Consider the following 22,797-nt stretch of genomic DNA (forward strand, 5'->3'; position numbering starts at 1 on the left):
GTTTGTTAACTTTCTTGTTTTTTTTTAAACATTTTTTACTTCTTTTTGCTCTTTACCTAATTTTTCCATTTTTACCGCCCGAGATAAAAATTGGAAAACTTAAAAAAAAGACAAAAAGTAAGTAAAAAGAAATGATTATTGATAAAACGGTCATAAAGAATGAAAAAAGACATGAAGAAAAAAAACAAGAAACAGGAAGCAAAAAATATATTAAAATTAGGTTTTATCTCAAGCGAGAGGAAAGAATTAGGAACATCGTGTTAAATACGATACTGGCTAGGTTTACATCGTACTGTTGTAGCTCAAGAATGCTACCACGTCTCGCATTTCAGCATAGCAACCAGCTGATAAGAAATGTGAGACTACTACCGCAAAGCAACCTTGCAATTCGGCATAGCAACTGTCCTTCAATGTTGTCTTCAGCTCTTCTCGTATACGAATGTTCTGTCTATCTTGTAAGTCTATGGATATTCACTATCAGTACTGAAAATCTGTAGTGCACATAACGTACACCATACATTTAATAATGTTAACATGATTCATCAATTCTTACAACTTACAATTACGCTTACGTAATTATAAGGTTGAATCGCGTCGTATGTTTCAACATAGCTCTTACTCACTCCTATGTATGTACGTGTTGGAGCATGCAACGCGGACAAACCTGTAGAATATGCTTTAATTGTTTGTATGTGCTGCTCACCGAATGTGTATCGGCGATGTGTTTGAGCATATGATCAATCGTTCTTTTCGGCGTATCACATTTTCTATAGTCGCCCCATCGTCCGGCAGCCGCAAAGGTGGTCAACGGAGAACCGTTTGTTAGCCGACAGCAGAGTGGCTCGTTGCACTCTGCGTTCGCACCCTCCTGGTAATACGGATCATAGTGCGTGTCAGAAATGTGCAGGACCTTGAACGTCGGCGCGCCTTCCTGTGGCGGAATCGGCGGCTTAATCGGTGGCTTTTTAACTGGTGGGAAGGCAACTTCCCATTCATGCAATGGGTTAAACGCATCATCGCACGCATCACCGATTACGAAGCTGCAGATCTGCGTCGGACCCATGTTCACCTGTTTTAGGACATAAATCACCTCTCCCTACAACAAAAATTTATTATTATTAATCTTTGTTATTTATGTAAAAACGTATATGTTGTAACATATGGTATATACATACGCTGTAATAATACATAGTATATAGAAATAAATATATACAAGGTGAGTTTTTAATTTGCACATCTCGAAGAACTTGTAAATTATAACTAAGTTGTACGAAAAATTGTTATATACAAAAATTGCATGACTTTAAGACGATCATTATACATAGTGTATAAAGGAGAATACAAATTTTGGAGTTTTCCGATCATTCGGGAACCGTTTCATTTGTATGTTTTCTTATATATTTTTCTTCGTAAAAACCAAAAATGATCATTGTAATAACGCCAGACTTAAAGAAAAATTGATACATTGAAATAAAATGAATAAAATCCTTATTCGTATCGTTATGAAATCACTTTTGTTAATTATGCCTCAATGATTTAGAAATTAATTCCAAATTGGATCAAATGCGAGTAATATTGCACTATAAAACGTTAATTACATTATATTGTGTCGCTATATATCTCATTTAATCATGATCTTTTGACAAGAAAACATTATTTGATTTCTGGACACTATCTACACGATCTGACAAAGAATATTATATTTCATTTTTTTAATTAAACGAACAACTAATTTATGGATACAACTTATCAATATGACTTATACAAAGAATTCTATCAACTTGATTTTATACTTTATTCCAACTTCCGAATGAAGAAATAGTATATATTCATTATATTTCATTTGGACTTGTAGAATGTCACAGTCCAGAATTATGCAGAATTAAAATTGAATTTAATGTAGAAATTGTAAATATACATAATTTAATTATGTTGTAATTCAATTATATTGTAATGTGTAATGCAGTCTTTTATATAATTAAATTACGTATATATAAGTAATTTGTAATTTCAATTGAAATAAAATTACGAAGTATAACGTAACTAAATTAATTAATTATAAATTATAATATGATGTAATTGAATTAAAATTACGAATCAAGAAATGAGAAGTTTAAACAGAAAACAATTATTATGTGTGATAGATAGGATATTATTTATAAATTCATAATATCTTAACTTAACAGGAATAATATTTGTATTGCATTTTCTTTTCATTTAAAGATAAATATTCCAAAAATAAAAAAGAAACAACATTCAACGCGTCTCTACTATATTAATTTACAATGTATATTACAATGTATGATAATCACCTGATGTAACTTATTTAACATTGACGGTTGAATCGTGTATGAATGGGAAACGGAGAATGTGCACTGCGTAATACATAGTATAGACATGAAACAAGAATAGATTGAAAAACATAAACACACATGGTAAGTCACGTACTATGAGCGAAAAGAGAAAAATACGCTATATAAACAAGAAATGAACATATATTTGAAAGTTAAACAAAAATTAATCTAAGTCTTATTTTCAAAGCTGTCAACTTTGACGGTTATAATATAATTCAATTACATTAGGTTTTAATTATGTCCATCATTAAAATATTCAGCAATTGAATTAACTAAAAAATCTAAATTATATAATACAATTACAACGCAATTGAAATACAATGTAATTAAATCGCATAATTCAAATATAATGTAATTGAATTAGCACAACTCTGTTACACCTCGTAATAATTAATCTAATATGTAATTTGTCCAGCTTGTCATGTGGTCTCACTTTGAATAATTTCTTACTGTCTTTTTAAATTTAATTTTTTTCGTGGATGATAACTAAATTAAGTCGAAACGTTCCATTAATTGATATTTAAGAATTAATAAATTTGAATTTGAGATTTGAAATTATATACTCTTTATTGACCTATCTTCCTTTCATTATTGTTTAGCAAATTAAAGCTAGATATTCGAAATTTATTATTTACTAAAGTTTATGCTGTATATAATGATCTTTTTGAAGTCATGCCACCTTTTTATGTAACAATTTTTCATACAACTTATAATTTCAGTTTTTCGAGATGTGTAAGTTAGTTATAACGTCCCATATCCCTTATATTTGAATATCCTGGCTTTACCCCAAACAGCATGGTTACTCCGTGACAAACTCGTGGACTCTGTATGTTGAGCGATACACAGAACTGATAAATGCTAGCCATTATCTCTTCATCGCTCTTGCCGTTTTTTATGTAGTGCTGCAGCAAACCAGCGCCGACTTTACAAGCAGTACAAGAAACCTTGGACATCACAGAGGTTTCGACCTCCATCATCACTTGTCTCAGATCTAGCAGCTTAAGAGCTTTGTCTACAAATCCAGATAGATGTCCGTTTGGTTGGACCATTTCCATATCCCATAGCATCCGCGAGTAATTTAACTGTAATCAAATATATGGATACATTGAAAATTAATCAGCGTACATTCACGGTGTTGTATCATTTCATAACTTAGAGTAGATCAAATTGAAACAATAAGTTTCCCCATGTCATCCTAAATCGATCGCATATTGCTATCGCAATTTTGAGATAATTGATCGTACCCCTTTTAAGATCAAAGGAAGTTTGTGTATAAATGCCTGCTTGTATTGGCTATGAAAAAGCTGCTTTGCAACTGCTGTAAGATTCTTTACGATTAAGTTTTACATTTATAGATCCATAAGGAACTAACAGCAAAAACTATTATATTAAAGAACCTTGCAATTGCAAAGCTGCGGCTTTTTCTAGACAGAGCCATTTTCTTTTACGGAAGCAATGACGAATGGTATCAATGTTCGCGCGCGACTTTCACGAGTGAAAGTCATTGACACCGTATTACGCACTGTATGTGTGACATACGAATAGGAAGAATAGAAGACACATACTTGCTTTCGCCTCTCTCTCATTATTTATCGGTAATCGCTTTAGTGAAAGTATTTAGCGTTGAAGTAGGAGTTGCGTTGACATTGTCGTGTCTCCAGTCGGATGTCAGACAAGAAGCAGAGACAAGAAAGGAGAAAAAAAGAGTCATGAAAGAAGTGAGTCATGATGAAATGCAATTATAAGAATGCAGATGACAATTTTGGACAAACTGCGTCTTCGTAAAATTATTATATATTTAAAATGTTTGTAATAAGGCTCGATATGTTTTTAACAACTAATATAGAGAAACAGAGCAAGGAGCCAATAAATTACGTTAAAAATCTTTTTAAATTAATTTAATATATTGCGAAGAATATCACGTAATTATGGCGTTTCGTCTGAGCTTCCATTACTGGACTCATCAGTAAGGCATTGTAGTGGAAGTCTACCTTATACGCCTGAAAGAATTATTCAATCGAGATTTTATATGAAAAGATATACGCGTATCAAAGCGAGAATTTGCGAATATCGATAGACCTCTGATGGCGGGTTGACGTAGTAATATTCTTCGCAATATTTATTCAAAGTAATATATGAATTCCCCCCCCCCCCCCAACAATATATTTATAGAGATCTATTAAAATAGATTTAACCAATTTAATGTAGTACTGTTTTACACACAAATAGTTTACATTGTACACTTTATGAATTACAAATAGAATTAATATCAATCGATGATTTCGACGTCAAATATTTAGTACGCGCGATGTAAACACTGCAGAATCAATTTGGTATATACGAGCTTATTAAGTATAAGAGCAGTGGTGTAGTACTTAGTACCCTGGCGAGATCTGGCGGCGCCAGGATATTTTTTTTCGGAAAGCTAAGCCTAGCGGTGCAGCACCAAGATTCTTTCTATATAATTATTTAAAATTAATTACAAACAATTTATTTAAAATTAATTCTTTTAGTAAGTATAATAAGGCAGGTAAGAAGAAAAAGAAGCATTTAAATATTTATTAAAACCTGAATTTTGAAATGATAATATGGCGATAGCGTAGCTAAAAAAGCGTCCAATCACAGTACATAGTACATATGGACTTTATTTAAAAGATTGGTTGGCATTTTTATTTCTTTCGCCGCATTGTGTAATGGGCGACAGTTTATATATCTCTTATTTCTATATTATTCCTATCGTGCTATACTATCGCTATTGCCTCGCATTGTGTTTAGGGCTTTACTCTCTCCAGTCTTGCCGACTCAATTCTAGTACCGATGCTTACGCTATATTAACTACCAGGGTGCTACGAAAAAATTCAAATAAAAATATGGATGCAAATTACTTTCTTACACCCTTGGACAGCCTGATAAAGACACTGAGTATATTCAACGTACAAGTATACTCTCTTGCAATGATAACTCAAGACCAGTAAATTGATTGCGGCTAAACCAATAAACGCATTAAAAAATTATATAAATAAATCAATAACTGAGAGGAATAATATAATATCATAATAAAAGAATATAATGCAAATAATGGTTATTACCAGATAGTCGGTAGTAATATTCAACATTTAAGCTTATCGAATGTTAATATTCCATTACATGATTTCTGAGTTATTTGACAACCAGGAGTGTCTTGTACTACATATCTATACTTTCGTTATACGATAAGGACCTCTATAAGGTAAATGTAATTTCCTATCTTCTCTTTTAAGAGAGATATTTCTAATCATAACAATATCGCCTAAAGAATAATTAGTAGGATTCTTATAATGCTGATCATACTGTAGTACATACTAATAGGTATAATTTGTTATAATTTTTAACTTGATCAGATGTTTGTAAAGCAATATCTCTAATTTGAGTTCTTGAATCACTCATTGTCAGATCCAAAGTTTCGTTACACAAATTTTTCAAAAATTGAGTTAATTTAGAGTTGCAATGATTCCGCATATCAAACACTAGCAATAATTTTGTAGGAGAGTTTTTAATCGATAAGTGATAGATAGATATTGATAATGTACTGTAATTCGTTAATTTTATTTGATCAAGAGGTTTACTCTTTAATCATCTTTCTAAGTGATGGTTTTAAGAAACCGTTGATACGTTCCACGAGTCCGTTTGCTCATGGTGCGGCTACCGCTATTATACGATGCTCGATATAACTGATGATGTTTTTCAGACACTGCCACGACGCAAACAATATTGTGATTGCTCGCGTCTTGGCTGTGCGTAAACGAAGAAAGTTTTCTTACCCGTTCTAACTGTTCTGGACTCGTGCCGTTAACGATAAAGGTCTCCGCCGTAGGCGGTAGTTCTCGGAATCTCTCATTGAACGGCAATAAAGCGACATCCATCTTTTCGGCAGCTCTGGCTTTCGCTGCGATCCATTCGTCGGCTAGCGCGGTCCAGTTGGTCGATGCTATTTCCACTTCCCGTTTCGTTCTGTAGCAAATGGGATTTCCTGCGAAAATTGGAAAAATAAAGTGGTTGTTTAATTAAGTGGCGAACAATCGAAAGTGAGACAAATGCTTTATTTTCGCTTGTTTCTATAGCGACAGTCATTTTCGGTAAATTATTTGCATGTACCTAACAAATCACGATATATAATAATTTAAGGAATCCTAAAGTCATCTGTATTACTGACTAAACCATATAATTTTTGTATTGCAAATACTTTTTTTGTCATACACAGATTCGAAAATTCTTTTCCAGAATTAAAGTATACGTATTAATACCTGTGAGGTAGAATCTATGTTGAAAACGACAAAAAATTTCGAAATTGAGTTCTACTTTACTATTTCTTAGTCCAATGGCACTTTAGAGCTGTCACATCGTTGTATATCGTGATAACATTTACTTCATATAAAAACTATACGTACGAAATAGTAGTCCACAGGTAAGTAATTTGCATGAAGAAACAGTGTGGAGTTCTTATAACTGGATTTAGATGTTTATATAAAACGTAATTGCGATACGAAAATTTATATATGTATGGTATGTGTGAGATATTGATGTAGTGATATGTCAATGACACGTAATCGTCTATGTGTAAGTGCTCTATTTCCAATGACTAATCTTTAGAATCTAAGAAATGGAAAAGTAGAAGTCAATTTCGAAATTCTTTTGTCGTTTTCAGCTTAGATTCTACGTTATAATGCGTATATTTTAATCCTGGAAAAGAATTTACGAATCTGTGAATGACAAAGAAAGTATTTGAAAACAAAGAAAGAATAAGGCAAATAAGAATCAAAAAACATAAATACGATCTACAAAATCATCACAAGATGCAATATATTTAGTTAATAAATTAAATCATAATTACAATATACTATTAAGTTCTACATATAAAACAAATTGAAAATTAAAAATTAAAAATTAAAAACATTGTTTTATATGTAGAACTAAATATGTAGTATATTGTAATTATGATTTAATTTATTAACTAATATATTTTTAATTTGTTTTATATGTAGAACTTAATAGTATATTGTAATTATGATTTAATTTATTAACTAAATATATTGCATCATGTGATGATTTTGTAGATCGTATTTATGTTTTTTGATTCTTATTTGCCTTATTCGTTCTTCGTTTTTAAATACTAACAATAAGAGTCCTGTATATTCTTTCTATTTTTAAAAGTATTTGAGATACACAAATTTATGATTTAATCAATAACATAGACGATTTTAGGATTCTCTTAAAAGTAAAGTTTGTATTTTAAGAGAATCCTAAAGACAATCGTTATATTGTAAATAGCACTTATACACAAACGATTTACGTGTTATTGACGTATCATTGCATCGATATCTCACTCACGCATGCTACTCATACTTAATTTTTCGTATGACAATTTTAATTAGATGTTTTAATTAGACGTTTAGTAATTATGAAAGAGAAAAAAGTAATTGTTATACAAAAATATATATATAATATATTTAGTCGGTGCAGATAACTTTAGGATCTTTTTAAGGAGCAATAAGACTAGCTTTTTGACGTTTTTGTTTCTTTCCAATTTTTCGTAGTTTCACAAAATAAAAATTCTTTTTCTCTACGATTAAAATATTTAAAATTGTATATGTTAATTTGTCTTGCGCTGATGTATTTCGTGTCCAAAACTAAAAAAAATAAAAAATATAGATTTGTGCATTCATCTTTACTTCAGTTACATATCATCCGTATAGCGAATTTACCCATGAAACAACTCTATTATTATAAACATTTCACACACATAAAAAATAAACAGTTAAATATGTTTTTTTATTCAATAAAACTATTTTTTGAAATACACATACCCACAACGATCCATGTCGAATTGGTCAGGAAAACGCAAAATAGAAAGATGCGACTTAATATTATGTCTTGATTTGGCATGCTATTTTGTACTCTTTGGTATTATTATCTGCAATCATAAAAAGATATAAAATATAGAAATAAAATAAAAAATTAATACATACTATATATTTAAATATTACATGCAAGGAAATACAGTCTCTGTCAAGTTAGTACCTCAACTTTAAAAATCGGAAATTTTAATAAGCGTACTGCTTGCACCCGCAATAGTTCTAGAGTTCCTGATAGGTTTCATCAATAGTAATGTTGATTTAGGCCAAAAATTTTAAAAAATAAGAATATGCGATGCTAACTTCGCGTGGCACCGCAAGATTTGAAAAAGCCGATTTTTATGACGGAATCTCACAGTACTCGAAGAGTACTACAGTACCTGATCGATTATAACAATAATACCGGCCATTAAATATTTTTAAATAAATTTTAAAAAAAAGAGTTCGCACCTCAACTATCAAAAAAATTATTTTTTTTTGCGCTATTTTGTAGTACTCGAAGAGTACTACAGTTCCTGATCGGTTTTAGTGACACTACCCACCTTTTTAATATGTTTAAACAATTTTTCGATCCGCGCGCTGGCACCGCACGTCAAGAGTAAAGTACCCCTAAACGGCCAGTACTGGCCGACTTTTCGACTTTTTCCGACAGTACTACAATAGTTCCGAAGAAATACGCAGGTTTTGATGAAAACCTATGAAAAGTGCTACTGGAACTGTTGTAATTTTTTTGATATCGACAGAATGTCGTGCCAGCTTCACAGATCCTACTATCTAATGCTATCTCATGTATTTGCAAAACAAAGTTCGCGGTCGCGCGCATAAGTGTGAGTGTGAGTATGTGTATGTATGTGCGTGTACGTATTTGTGATAATATTTGATCTCAAAACCATGAGAATAGCGCAACTGGTACTCTTCGAAATTAATAACTTCATGCCCCATTCTTCTACGATCTAACTTTATCAAATCTCTTGGGAAAATGATAGTGGGCCGTGTTCCCGATACAATCAAACCCACGCGCCCTTTGGGAAATTTTAAAAGTTGAAATCGGTCACACAGTGTAATTATTCGCGTCCGATGCTAATAGGTACCTAACTTATAAACATAACCTATCAATACATACGAGCCGCAAAGAGATTATGGGTACAGGATTGCCTTAACACATTAAGATAGACTTATGTTGTAGACGTAAGCAACGGACAAGCTTTGGTGTATGACGATGGAATTAATGAACATCGCTATATCTCTTGATAGCGTGCTGCCACGTGCTATACATATAAGCAAAAGTAAGTAATCTAATTGTTTGTAAACAAGTCAAAAATAATCTTGTTAATCGTCCTGAAAGTCAATCCTGTGCTCAGACCCTATGAGAGCTAGCTCGCATCACTTGCGAAAATCATACCGGTACAATATAAAGACCAGCAACAAGTACGATTTACTCAACTCCTTTTATTTTTACAAATTTGCCAGTAGCAACATAACTTACAAATATTTTACTAATTTGATATGCTATACTCGAAAAGAGTTTAAATAACAATTATAACCCTGAAGGACACTACAATTCAATTATCTACCTTATACTGATAATATCTTAGGTAAATTGTACCAAAACTTAGATCAGGCACCGAATAAAATCAATTTTGAATATCACTTGTAAACAAACGACTCGAAGACAAAATAAAAATGATAGTTCTTAACCCATATTACCAGCGTCACATCAGTGTCATCATTATTATTAAAAAAAATGTTTTGTTTAGAAAATATAATGGAGATACGATTTAACCGTCGGTACGACTTAGCCAACTCCATCCTAAGTGTATTAAATTTAAATATAAAAAAACTATAAAAAGAATAATACATTCCACGTTACAATATAATACCTTACATATTACATATTTTGACCTATATTTAAGTCTTCTTCAGGTATGTATACATAAAATTCTGACGCAGCAAAATATTAAAATGCGGTACATAAATTCACACAATTATAACTAACACTAACATCCTGTTATAAGACTCGAATTTTCACTTTCTATGATTTTAAATCTTACGAGTCTACGGATATCATCATTCAATATATATATATATAAATATTAAAAGTTGAAAAATTGACGGTTTTGTTAAGTAAATAAATGATTGTTTAATCAGAGAAACGGAAAATTGAAGTCAAAAGTGATTGGATGACCGATTTCAAAAATTTCTCACAGTCCAAAAAATTGAAAAAATCCATGTCATTGTTAAAATATTCGTCAATAATTTGATGTCAACGGAAGTAAAAAGGTTAGTATCACAGTATGAGTGCATAACATCCGATGTATAAAGTAGAGGTCCGTTTAACTATCTCGACGAACATAACTGTATTTATTATGAATTTTTTTGTTTTACGGAACTAGAAGATTTATAATAAATACAGTTATTTAACAAAAAAATCTTTTGTTTATTTAAAATATATGATATATAGAATGGCAATACAAATTAAGCAATACAAATTAAATAGATGTATGTTGAGAAAAATGTTTGGTTCGTAGCCCTTCTCAATATACTTTTATTTATTTTGTTTATTTTATTAACAATTAGAATCACAAGAAATAAAAACGACTTACAAGAATAAATAATTCATAAATTTAAAAATGAGAGCTTATTTGAGCCAGACATGTTAGGTTTTAAGTAATAACGTAAAATGATTTATAATGTTAAAAATTAAAATTACACACAATGATAATAATTATTTTATTAAATATAAATTTATATATTTTTTTATAGTTTATATTTATTCAAGGGCATAAAAAACTCGAAAATTTGTAGCACTTCAGGTCTAGAAGTTTCTTAATTCGATACTACATAATATGTTTCATACATATTACGTACATTTTCCTATACATGAAAGATACGTTTTGTATTACGTGCCATTGCGCGCGTGTGTGTGTGTGTGAGAGAGAGAAGAGATTTCTATATCCTTTGTATCTGACTAATACTTTTAGATTAAATATCTCAGAAATGCGAAAAAACTGAAAAAAATAGTAACATTTTTTCAATAAAGGCATTTTCTATTCAATATTCTTGTGAGCCGTTTTAAATAATTCGAACTTTTACTAATGAATACAAAGATCATTTTTCATAAGAGAGAATTGTGCAATATATTTTTTACATATAAATTGTCTTATAATTTGTATTGTTATCAGTGAATTGAATTATTCACCGAAATATTTCACAAAACTAAAAAGACTATGACACTATTGAAAACTGGCCGTAACGCTTCCCGAACTTCCTTCGAAAGATTATATATAAGGATCGCTCTATATGAAGATAGAAATTATGCGACGGTAACGACCTTAACCATCACTGACGAAAGTAGATGTCTAATAATGTTACCGCAGCACAATGATTCAGAAAGTGAAAAAGCGAATAATTACTAGAAGGGAGAAGAAAACCAGCGTGTCCCCAATTTCTTGGGTCGGTCGAAGAAACTGGAACTTTGTAAATGGAGTATCACAAGCACGCAATCATCAACCAGTTGATGACGAAAGTGGATCATTCGTATTACTACCTGAAACATCTTCATATCTTCTAGAAATAAATATTATAATGATTGTAAGAAATCATTAAAGATGTACGATGCACATTCAACAATGCGCATCGTTTTTCAATAATTTATCGATTATAACTCAATAAAAACGGATTATACAAAAATGTTATGATATAGATGTTTCAATTTGAAGAGTGAAAAAGGCGAATAATAAAAATATGCTGTTCTCTTTGAAAGAATATTTCGTGTAAAGCAGTTTGAGAGAGTTCGAATTTTAATAAAATTTAATGACTGAATTATAGTTACTGCGCACATGCATTGATAACTGAAAAAATTACTTAGAATCGTACAATATCCGTTAATACGCATAAATGAGTTATAAATTTCCTTCGTTTTCTATTAAATAATTGCTTGATATTTTAACAATTATAGATTCTTTTCTTTATGTTCAACAAGTTAAGTTTCTTTAAGTTATCTTTTTTATTCTTAATTTTACGAAAAAAATTTGTATTTACCATGAGGCCATATATTTTAGAATTAAATTAATCTCTATCTATCAATCTGCTAACAACGCTACTAAAACCTCAAAAGCATATTGCAGTTAACGGCTTAGATACATTGCCACGAATTTCTTTGATATTTTCTAATGCCAACTTTCATCCTCCGATTGAGAAGCAAAGCCTTCTTGACGGCATATGTGGCACAGCGTGGTTTCACGCGCTGTAAATTTATCTGTGTATGGCCATTTAAGTTACGGCAATATGCCTTTCTTCCCGAAAATCCGATTGAATGTCATAGCGCCGCTCAAAGAAATTACCCAAACAGCACATAAACGTTCAGGACGAGTAGTAAAGACGTTCCTCAGAATATCCTATCATATTTCCGTCCCAAGACGTGCGACAGTGTGGTATAATAAATGAAACTTCAGCGCGTGCTCAAAGGACCCTGATGATATTATTCTGAGGTCCCCAAAAACAATCATGAGATATTGTAAAAACTTACAGGATATGAAATACATTTTCGTATATAATTATATGCTAATAAGTATTATTGATTAGCATCATATTCCAATATAACAGCAAATTATAAAAAGAAAACGTTTCCTTCTGAATTCTGGAATTAATTTTATGATGCTTCCAAGCGATCACTCATCCTAGTTGCATCCCGTCACTTAATCTCTCCAATTGTACAGGAATTACTACTTTGATAATCCACATATGATGAACCTTGTATGAATGTATAATTGTCTAATATATGTCACAATTATACATTCGTACTGTGAGTAAATACTGTCAAAATAGTGGAAGAGAAGGTTCACGTATCATTAAAACATATTTCTTTAAAAAATTAAATAAAAAAATTTTTATTTCATATCGAAAACACTAAAACTGTCTTACAGAGTGTTTCTAAAACATTCTGAGGCTGTCCTAAGACTTAAAAAAAATATCCTAAAAATGGCGTTCTGAAAACGTCATTAGGACGTTCCATGGATATATGAATATCTTCAAAATGTCTCAGAATATCCTAGAACATATTCAGGATAATCCTGAGTTTTGTACTGTATGGGTATGTAATTGTTACGCGACTGTGCAATGTCCGGTATGTTCACAACAATAACTTTCATGTCGTAATATTGAGCAAGAAGGAAGGTCGTATATCCATGATCATTAGCAGGAAAAGATGCCGGAAGTATTTACATTTCAATGTGCATTTGCTAATCCATCAGCTTCCGTCTATTCACAGGAAGTAATGCACTCGAATCACCGGAAGCAGACAGAGGAAGTTCGCTTGGAAATTTGAATAATTTCCTTTTTTGAGACAAAGAATTGCTTTTTAGTTAAGTAAGGTGAAATCTTGTCATGATTTGTATACGTCAACATTATGTACGAATAACTTTTTGTTTAGAAAATTATTTGTTTATTTTGTCAAGTAACAATATATTTATATATTCATAAATATTTATAATATATATATTTCACATATTAATTTTATATATTGTAAAATATCGGTGGATTTTTAATACCACGCAATATATACTTAATTCTCATCATATTGGTGTTAAATATAATATTTAATACCATGGATTTTAAACTTGTATCATGATGATATATGTAAATACCAATAGTTATAAATTCACATCATATTGATGTTAATATTAACAACCAATACAACAAAAATTATATACACACCGCATGGTGTCAAATCTGCAACGGTATATTTTAAGATAAATATTATAAGTCTTTTAGAGTAGTGAACATGAAAGCCTATGTGCAATTGTGCGCATTATGTACGTAAAATGTCTGATCCGAGCATGGCTTAAATTCTTAATAAGACCTACTTATCCTCAATCTTTTTAAAAATTCTAAAAAAATTTACACGATTGATTATCTTGTTATAACAATATTTTTTTCTTTCTTAGATTGTTGTAAATGTACAAACTCATATGGTATTTTGAATATTTTCAGAGAAAGGGGGTCAAAAAGTTTTCTACAGCTTTCTATCTGGGTCGTATTCGAGACTATATATCTCACATTAACATAAAATAAGAACGATGTGTGTGACACACAGTTATAACTGCATGGAAAGGAAATTAAATCTCGCCAATTGCCTATATTTTCTTCGTTGTAACGATTATATGAATAGCGGTGGATTATTGATGAGAGATTTTTTTGTGGTCCAGCTTCGTCATCACGCGCGTGATTAGCGTGATGAAATCTTACTCAATTTTCAATGAAATAAGATTTAAATCGATATGCTGTGATAATTCTGTTTCCTTGTCACGAGCTATAAAATTTCAGAGTCAGAATCATCTATTGCGACACTATCAGATGATCAAAACATTGCGTGTGATACAGTAGGTGAAAGCGTACAGACATATGTGACATAGACGCAATATATTGATATATACATAAAAGTAGACAGAAAGAATATAAATATGTACGAACATATATATATATATATATAACATAGGTAGATGAAGATAAAATTGATATAAAATTATATTATTTTGTGTAATTTTTTTTTTGTTGCTAGATGTTTTATAAATTTAGATTTGTTTCTACATTGTGCCTATACGTAAGCTCGTCGTGTACTTGCACTTACACAAATACGCGACAAACTTAAGTGAGTCTTCTTTCGTTGGGCCTTACGGTGGGTCAAATAACGGTCAACCGCATATTCCACTTGGCCAGCCTGCTCGCATCTCGATTAACTGCGCTTGTACTCGATTAACTGACTCGTAATTTCAGTGTCGTCGAAAATTTGAAAACAATATTATCCTCGCAAAATATTATTTGAAAGAAAGACATTCGAAAGAAAAAATGTTGCTAATTTAACATCCTCTCAAAAGTTGAAATAAAACAAAGATTAATTTAATCAAGATTAGATGTACATCTCTATCGCGAGATATTTTTTTAATAAACACAATAAAATTTCAATTCAAAGAAAAAGTAGTAAATTGATGAAACTGAGAAGACATAGTCTTATAATGTCTATTTGAAAAAGTTTGAAAATCAAGCTTTATTTATCTAAATAGCAAACTACTTAAAACTATCTATATGATAATTTTTTAATATTTTACTTGATAACCATTTTGTGATAGATGGAAAAGATAACAACAATAAAAATAGATAAAATAGAAAAAAAGGATATAATTGCATACCGTTTCATTCGCGTATATGCAACTTTCGCCGAAACTAATTCCACTGATCCATTGCAATCCAGCAAGATTGAAGTAGGCAATTATCAGATTTTGTGAAATTTAATTGAAATTATAAAATAACATGGCAAATTACGCAGTAATTTTATAAAGACAAACTATTTGGTCATTTCTGGCTTTGACATCGCGGAAGTAACATAATAGAAAACTATTCAGTCTCCAAAGGCAATACTAATTAAAAATTTCAAATAAACACCAATAAAGGACAATAAGCCAAGCACGCTATTAGTATATTTACTTGTATAAATCTGATTTATACAAGGTGTATCTTAAAAAGCGCCCACTAATCATCACATATAATGTTATTTCTGATTAAGTTGAACATTCCTCTATCACATTTCGCAATTTCTTTTTTTCTAATTACCAAATAAGCAGAATGTATAAAATCGGCACATAAAATAACTTTAAGATATCTTCAAGAACTCTTTAAAAATCATCAAGATATTTAAAAAAAACCATTAACAATATTTTAAAGTCATCTTGATTTTACCCGCTTATTTGACAATCTTTAGAAATTAGAATATCATTAATTATTGTGAAGATCGCAAAATAGCTCAGGATTTTTCGACTCAGTTTATGATCAGAAATAGCGCTATATGATTAGTGGGGGCTTTTTAAAATACATTTTATATATTATTATAAGTTATAATAAATACCATATTTAAAATTTCACGTTTTAATTGATTCTTACAGAACCATATTCAGTGGACAAACAATTTACAATCAATGGATATATTAAAAACTTGTTAAATACGATGGTGTTATTAGTTTTCATTGAAAATGTGAGAACGTCATTTGGCCATTTAGCTATTTTCTGTTGTCTCACTAACTGTAAAGTAATAATTGTGGTAAAAATCCGTATTTATAAGTAAATGAGATCATTTCCTAAGAAATATAGGAATATTATAGGAATGAACAGTATTTTCCGTAATCTAGATAAAATTATCTAGATAATCATCTAGTTGAAGAAATATGTTTATCTAGATTATTAAGAATATAGACTATGTTTATCTTAACTTAGATTAAAAAAAGTGTTATCTTTTTCAATTTATCTAAGATTGTAGAAGAGTATTATAAGAAATTTCTATGTAACCAATCAACCTCCAGTAGTAGTGATGAGGATTTTTTTCGCGATATAAACAAAAAAATGGGATTAATTCGACACCAGTCATTCAAAACAACATTGAAGTACTTTCATATTTAGAAAATAAATCAAAAGAATTAGATATTCTAAATTTATATCCACATTAAATAAATTTTGATAAATATTCACTTTAGGGAACCCAGCTCCGATGACCTTGACCTTGACATATGTTGTCAAGGTCATGATTCTGAGCAACTTTGCCTTAACAACTAGGTGGCGGATTCTTATAATTTTTGAGATATTCAGACCCAATAGTCTGGACTATTGTACACTATCAATAGTTAATATAATACATATAATAATCTAACAAAGAAAGGACAATAAGAGTCAGATAGTAAATAAAATAAAATAAAGCGGTTAAAACATTTAAATAACTTTAACTGTGTATATACATAGAAATAATTGAAATATAATAAATAAATTAGAAGTACTTAGCCGCTTATAATGTTATAAAAATGATAAAAACGCAAATTTGTAAAAACCAACTAGTTTCGACTCCAAGGATTGAGTCATCTTCAGACGTCCAAAAAAAAAGAAAATTCATTGAATCTCTCCTTCCATACATACAGTCAAATCATAAAAAGATCACCAACTCCTCGATTTTCTTTATTATTGAATAACATTGATAATAAAAGATGGAAAGATCTTATATTAGACCAATGTATCAAACGAAAAATTATTTACACAAAATCGATTCGTCAGTTAACAGTGTATAATGAGAACAAACAAAAGTAAGACATAAAGTAAAATTTAAAAAATTGAAAAAAAGAGCCATGATAGCGGATACTTATTATATTTAAAGACTGAATATTAAAATTCTATTGTGCAGCTACTGTGACTGATGAAACTATACTTGAAGTTAATACAATACTATGCGTATTCAATAGTCCCCAGACTATTTTTTTTAACAGTAGATTCCGCCCCCCCCCCCTCCTACTGCGGGGGGCTCCACTATTGTTAAAAATAACCTAACCCAACCATTTTAGTGGTGTGAGGTAGAAGTATGTTCGCACAGAAAGTCACATGCATGTACTGTTGTGCATGGATTTCGACTTTCTACACGAAGCGAGAGCTACCATACACTATTAAATGGGTTGGGTTAGGTTATTTTTAACAGTAGTGGAGCCCCCCGCAGGGGAGGCGGAACCTACTGTATTCACGCGTACACTTTACAACATAAAGCGACATGGAAGTTGCGAGCTCATTCACAAAAGAAGAGGTGGAGTAAGAATTACTTCACATGAATACAGTAGGATTGCGTTCCGTTTCACACATATGCGCGCATTCCCCTATTCCCCTATAGTATACGTGACGCTCACTATATAAAATGCGCGCATATGTCCTGAAACGGAACGCAGCCAAGGTTTCACTAAGGAGAACAAAACAATCAAAATAATGTCAATTTAACGTCATATTGACAGAATTTAGTCATTTTTTAATCATGATAAAAATCTCAATTCAAAAACAAACTTGAAAAGAAAAGGGCACTAGGAGTCAAGCGCAGATAACTTTACGCAAACGTCGATATATATCAAGCAAAACTTATTTATTATAACAATTGTGTTTACATGTTTCAGCTCATTTTTTAGCCTTCTTCAGAGACAATGTAAATTACATAAATAAATTATAAATTAAAAATAACCTAAAGTATCAAATGATGTTTAATCATAGTGAGTTTCCTCACTTCCGGTAAAATAATTATAATTATGACAAATCTATTTTTGAAATTATTTTTCTAGGAAATTCTGGGAAATTATTTTTTCCCAGAATTTCAGCTTTCTATTTATTTCTTTCTCTTCTTCTTTAATTATTTATATTAGTGTGTTCTGTAAGATGAAATCTGCAAAGTTATCTGCGCTTTGACTTCTAGTGCCCTTTTCTTTCCAAGTTTGTTTTTGAATTGTACAGGAGTTTTTGTTATCTAAGAATTATTATATGTAAAAATCTCAATCTCAGATGATAAAATAAAAAAGATGACAGTAAAAAAAAAGTCAATATAAAGTTATTTTTAAGTCATTTGAAATTGAAATTTTTATCATGATCAAAAAATGATTAAATTCGGTCAATATGACGTCAAATTGACATTATTTTGATTGTCTCATTCTCCTACGGTGAAATTAAAAATGTTGCAGTCTACAACTTGGATAATATTTTTATTGACAGAAGCATCCTAATCAACTCTAGAAAAAACTTCCGTTATCGATACAGAATCCGCTAAGACCGTAAACGAATTCTTGCGGGAGAATCGAACGTTCCGTTAACTTTGGTATAACGCGACACTGTTGATCGAACGGGAATCATTGCTATTTTCTACACGTTCGAAGGATGTCGTTGTGCCATCGTTAACCTACTTATAAGTAACAGCTATGGGTGACAAAAGGCTTGACGTTTGCCGAAAAGTTTCATATGATATAATTATAATATAGATCGAATATAATGCAATGCCGAAAATAAATCGTCACTCATTCCTTTACGCGCGTTCCTTCCATATTATTGTTCATCATAGTACAAAAAAAATTGAAGACGAGATTTAATATTTAATAATGTATAATTGTAAAATATCATGCGAGTTTTGATCGCGAGACTTCCTCGATCGCATCTCAACGACGTGATTTTTTACGCCTCGTTTCTCATCGAGGAAAGTGCAAGTAAGTACGCTCTGCCTAATGCAAATTGCGCGCACCTTTCACGGATACCTTCACCGGATAATTCAGTTTTTAACGAATGCACAGGAAGTGTTCTGTATCCTCGTCCCTCGATCACAAGCTTAAGCATTTATAAATGCTATTTTTAACTGTTACTTTTAATTCACGTGTTATAAGCGCTCACACGTGATATCAATTATTCTCTTTATTTTTTCTATAGAGCAATTGTGCATGCAAAATAAATTACATATTAATAAAAATATATTATAATTATAATTTTCGTCTGAAATATTCGAAATATAAGAATTTTTTATGATTTCCTTTGTATGTCTATTTTGTACAAAAAATATATTCTTTTTATTGTTATACTAACGTAAAACAATAAAATTAATACGTAAGTTAATTCTGAGCCAATAACTAATAGATTACAAGCAAAAACTAGTTTATCATACTGTTAAAATTTTAATTTAATTTATACTTTTACAATACGATATATTATATCTTGTAAGGAATGTTTCGACTTACTTAGCCACTTAATTCGCAATATAATAAAAAATATTTATGGAATGTATGAGATGATATTCTTTAAATTCATATATCTCAACAACTGTTTCAAAAGCGAGAGAGAAAATGGAGTTCAATGTTGTTGAGTCTCATATTAACAGGGAATGGAAGAGTTAATTTTACAGTTATTTTTTATAACAATGTGGTAATAATGTTGCAATTTCTTATGACTGTAATGACAACTAACTAAACGCTTAAGAGGCTAAAATTACTAAAATAATTTTAGCCTCTTAAGCGTTTAGCTAGTTATCATTACACACAGTCATAAAAAATTGCAACATTATTACCACATTGTTATAAAAAGTAACTGTAAAAGTAACTCTTCCATTTCCTACATATTAATACGTTGTTCACAAATATTTTGCTTGTTTTAAAGCAACTATGTGTTTTCGGTAAATATGTAGGTTAGGAGAATCCCTCCAAAAATGACCTTGACCTTGACATATGTTTTCAAGGTCATGATTTTGAAAAAGCTTTAATCGTCGAACGTTACTCGTTAAAAAGATATAAACAAAAAAAATTTGAGAGATAATATCAAAATCATTGGAGGGGGGCTCCCTTAATCTACATTTTTACCGTATTTTTTTTTACACCAATTGATTTATCTCATTATTCTGTTTACAAAAGTATTAAGGCATGATTATTGAAAAAATGAATAGTTTCAGAGTTATTCAACATTTTATGACAATATGTGCCAGAATAAAATATAAAATATCTCGTAAACTATTTTTAATATTTTTACTTTTATATATATAGAATAATTAAAGAAATCATATTATTTAAAAAAATATATTTTTTTTAATTTATTTAAAAAATAGAAGACCTTTATATTTATATGGCGCTTTCATTTAGGAAAACAAAACAACGTAATCGTTTCCTTTGAAACCTTGTTCCACTTTTATCTGAAACATTTTTTGTATCATCAAAAGTACAAAGTAAGTAGTAGACATGTATATAGGATAGCCTATGTAAAACGTTATAAACTAATATTTCTGAAAGTATATGTCAAATTAAAAAAATCTTCAGACAAAAATTTGTAATTTAGAGGAGGACATAGGACGGAACCTATTAGTTTGATTTTGAGTGACGTTGTCCGAGTAAGGTTAATTTAAATTTTTTAATTAGATCTATTTTTCATTGCATATTCTTGTAATACTCAGAGAGAGAGAGAGAGAGAGAGAGAAAGAGAGATTTTCCAAAACACTAATAAAATATTTTTTTGTGAAGTACTGTTCGAGTTACAAATAAAGCTTGAAAGTTATATAGTATCGCTGACAGTTGCATTAATCAAGGTGCCCAAATCATGATTAAAACTGTTGCACCAATTTTTTTAGTGTAATTTCAAATCTAGATTTTTATCGGCAATAAGAGACCGCGATTGATGATTATACTGTTTCTTCTATGTTTTATCGTGTCACAGAGAAAAGAGCTACTGCTATCTTGAAGATCACTTCATTTGGGTGTTCATACAGGTCGTATTATTCCACATTTCTTTTATTTCGCTGCTCTTTCCTCTTCGCGTGCGGTACTGAATCTTCTTTCTCTCAAATGGAGATGAAAAATAGGCTGTCTATAACATCAAGCGGTATAGAAGTCGTGGTGCAGTCCGGGCAAGTCTTCAAAAACGGTGGCGAGACCTAATAGAAAGTGATTCGCAGCATTTGGTGGGACTATAAAGGAGCTGTTCTTCGAGCTCTTCCCGTAGAGCCAAATGATTGATTCGAAGAAGTACTGCACTCAACTTGACAAACTGCGCAGTACAGGAGAAGCGACTAGAATTGTCGAATAAGAAAGGTATGGTCTTTCATCATGATAATGCCCGACCACACATTTCTTTCATCACGAAAAAAAATGCAGAGCTCAGCTTTGGTTGAGAAATGATGCAGCATTCACCATATTCGCCGGTCCTTGTACTGTTTGATTAGCACTTGTTTCACTCATTGCAAAACAGTCTTGACAGTCAACGGTTCGACTCACTTTCAGTGGAAGCAATCCAAAAATCCGAAATTACTTCGATGATTTTTTCGTCCATATATCTCAAGGGTTTTACGGCAGTGGCATCAAGGCCCTACTTAAGCGTTGACAACAAGTTGTAGATCATGATGGTCAATACATTGCTGACTGAATAAATGGTTATAAATATTGATTTTTTGTTTAAATTTTATACTAAAAATCCGCAGTACTTTTCCTCCAACCCAATATTTGTTTTAATAATAGATATAAAAGATGATCTGCTATTAATTAAGAATTTCAAGACAGAGAATTTATCTACATAAAAAAGCAACACTGAATACGAAATGTAAGGTCTGTCCAAAAGTATTCAACCTCTGCGTATGTTTTTCTCTTTGGGTATTCTATGAAAAACAAACATTCTGTATTTAGGGAGGACCTTGAAGAGTACTCTCACCAAGTGACACGATTCAACAATTATTTACAACAATACACAGTTGTATGAGCATCGAAAACTCCAAGCGTTGCATTTCATTTGCTAGTTCATCTCATCTGATTCAAGATTTTTTCAATTTTGGAAATAATCAGAAATCTCACAGAACTATATCTGGATTATACAAGGATTGACGAAATTAATCAAAAAATCCTGAATCTGGTAAATGAATGAACTGGTATGAATGAATAATGCGACGCTCGGAGTTTTTGACGCTTACACAATTGCGTACCATTGTTGATTAAACAGCTGTCGGGTCGTGCCGCTTAGTGGAGGTAGTCTTCAAAGTCCCTCTTAAATACTGAATGCTTGTCTTCCACAATATAGAGAGAGAAAGAGAGAGAGGATGTCCAAGGACAAAGATATAGGACAAAGATACGCAGAGATTGAATACTTTAGGTAAGATTTCATATATGATATATATTTATATATACATATATATATATATATACATATATATATAATGTAAATTTTTAATTTTAAAGTTTTATATTCGAGAAATTTTTTTCGTG

General features: G+C 30.8%; 1 protein-coding gene across 2 annotated transcripts in view; it reads right to left on the reverse strand.

Moving 5' to 3' along the window:
- The window catches only part of LOC108771542 (sphingomyelin phosphodiesterase), a 41,668-nt gene that overhangs the window by 11,145 nt on the left and 7,726 nt on the right, over window positions 1–22,797 (reverse strand). The window contains exons 2-5 of one of the 2 annotated variants that reach the window (XM_018536869.1): window positions 8,198–8,304; window positions 6,155–6,363; window positions 3,140–3,436; window positions 704–1,096 (exon numbers count right to left, since the gene is read on the reverse strand). In XM_018536869.1, coding sequence (XP_018392371.1) covers window positions 704–1,096; window positions 3,140–3,436; window positions 6,155–6,363; window positions 8,198–8,276 — 978 coding nt within the window. In that variant the 5' untranslated portion in view covers window positions 8,277–8,304. Of the gene's footprint in view, window positions 1–703; window positions 1,097–3,139; window positions 3,437–6,154; window positions 6,364–8,197; window positions 8,305–22,797 lie in introns of those variants that run through there. The other variant, XM_018536861.1, reaches the window with a different exon arrangement.

Source organism: Cyphomyrmex costatus, unplaced genomic scaffold (assembly GCF_001594065.2).
Source record: "Cyphomyrmex costatus isolate MS0001 unplaced genomic scaffold, Ccosl1.0 scaffold100, whole genome shotgun sequence".
NCBI classification, from domain to species: domain Eukaryota; kingdom Metazoa; phylum Arthropoda; class Insecta; order Hymenoptera; family Formicidae; genus Cyphomyrmex; species Cyphomyrmex costatus.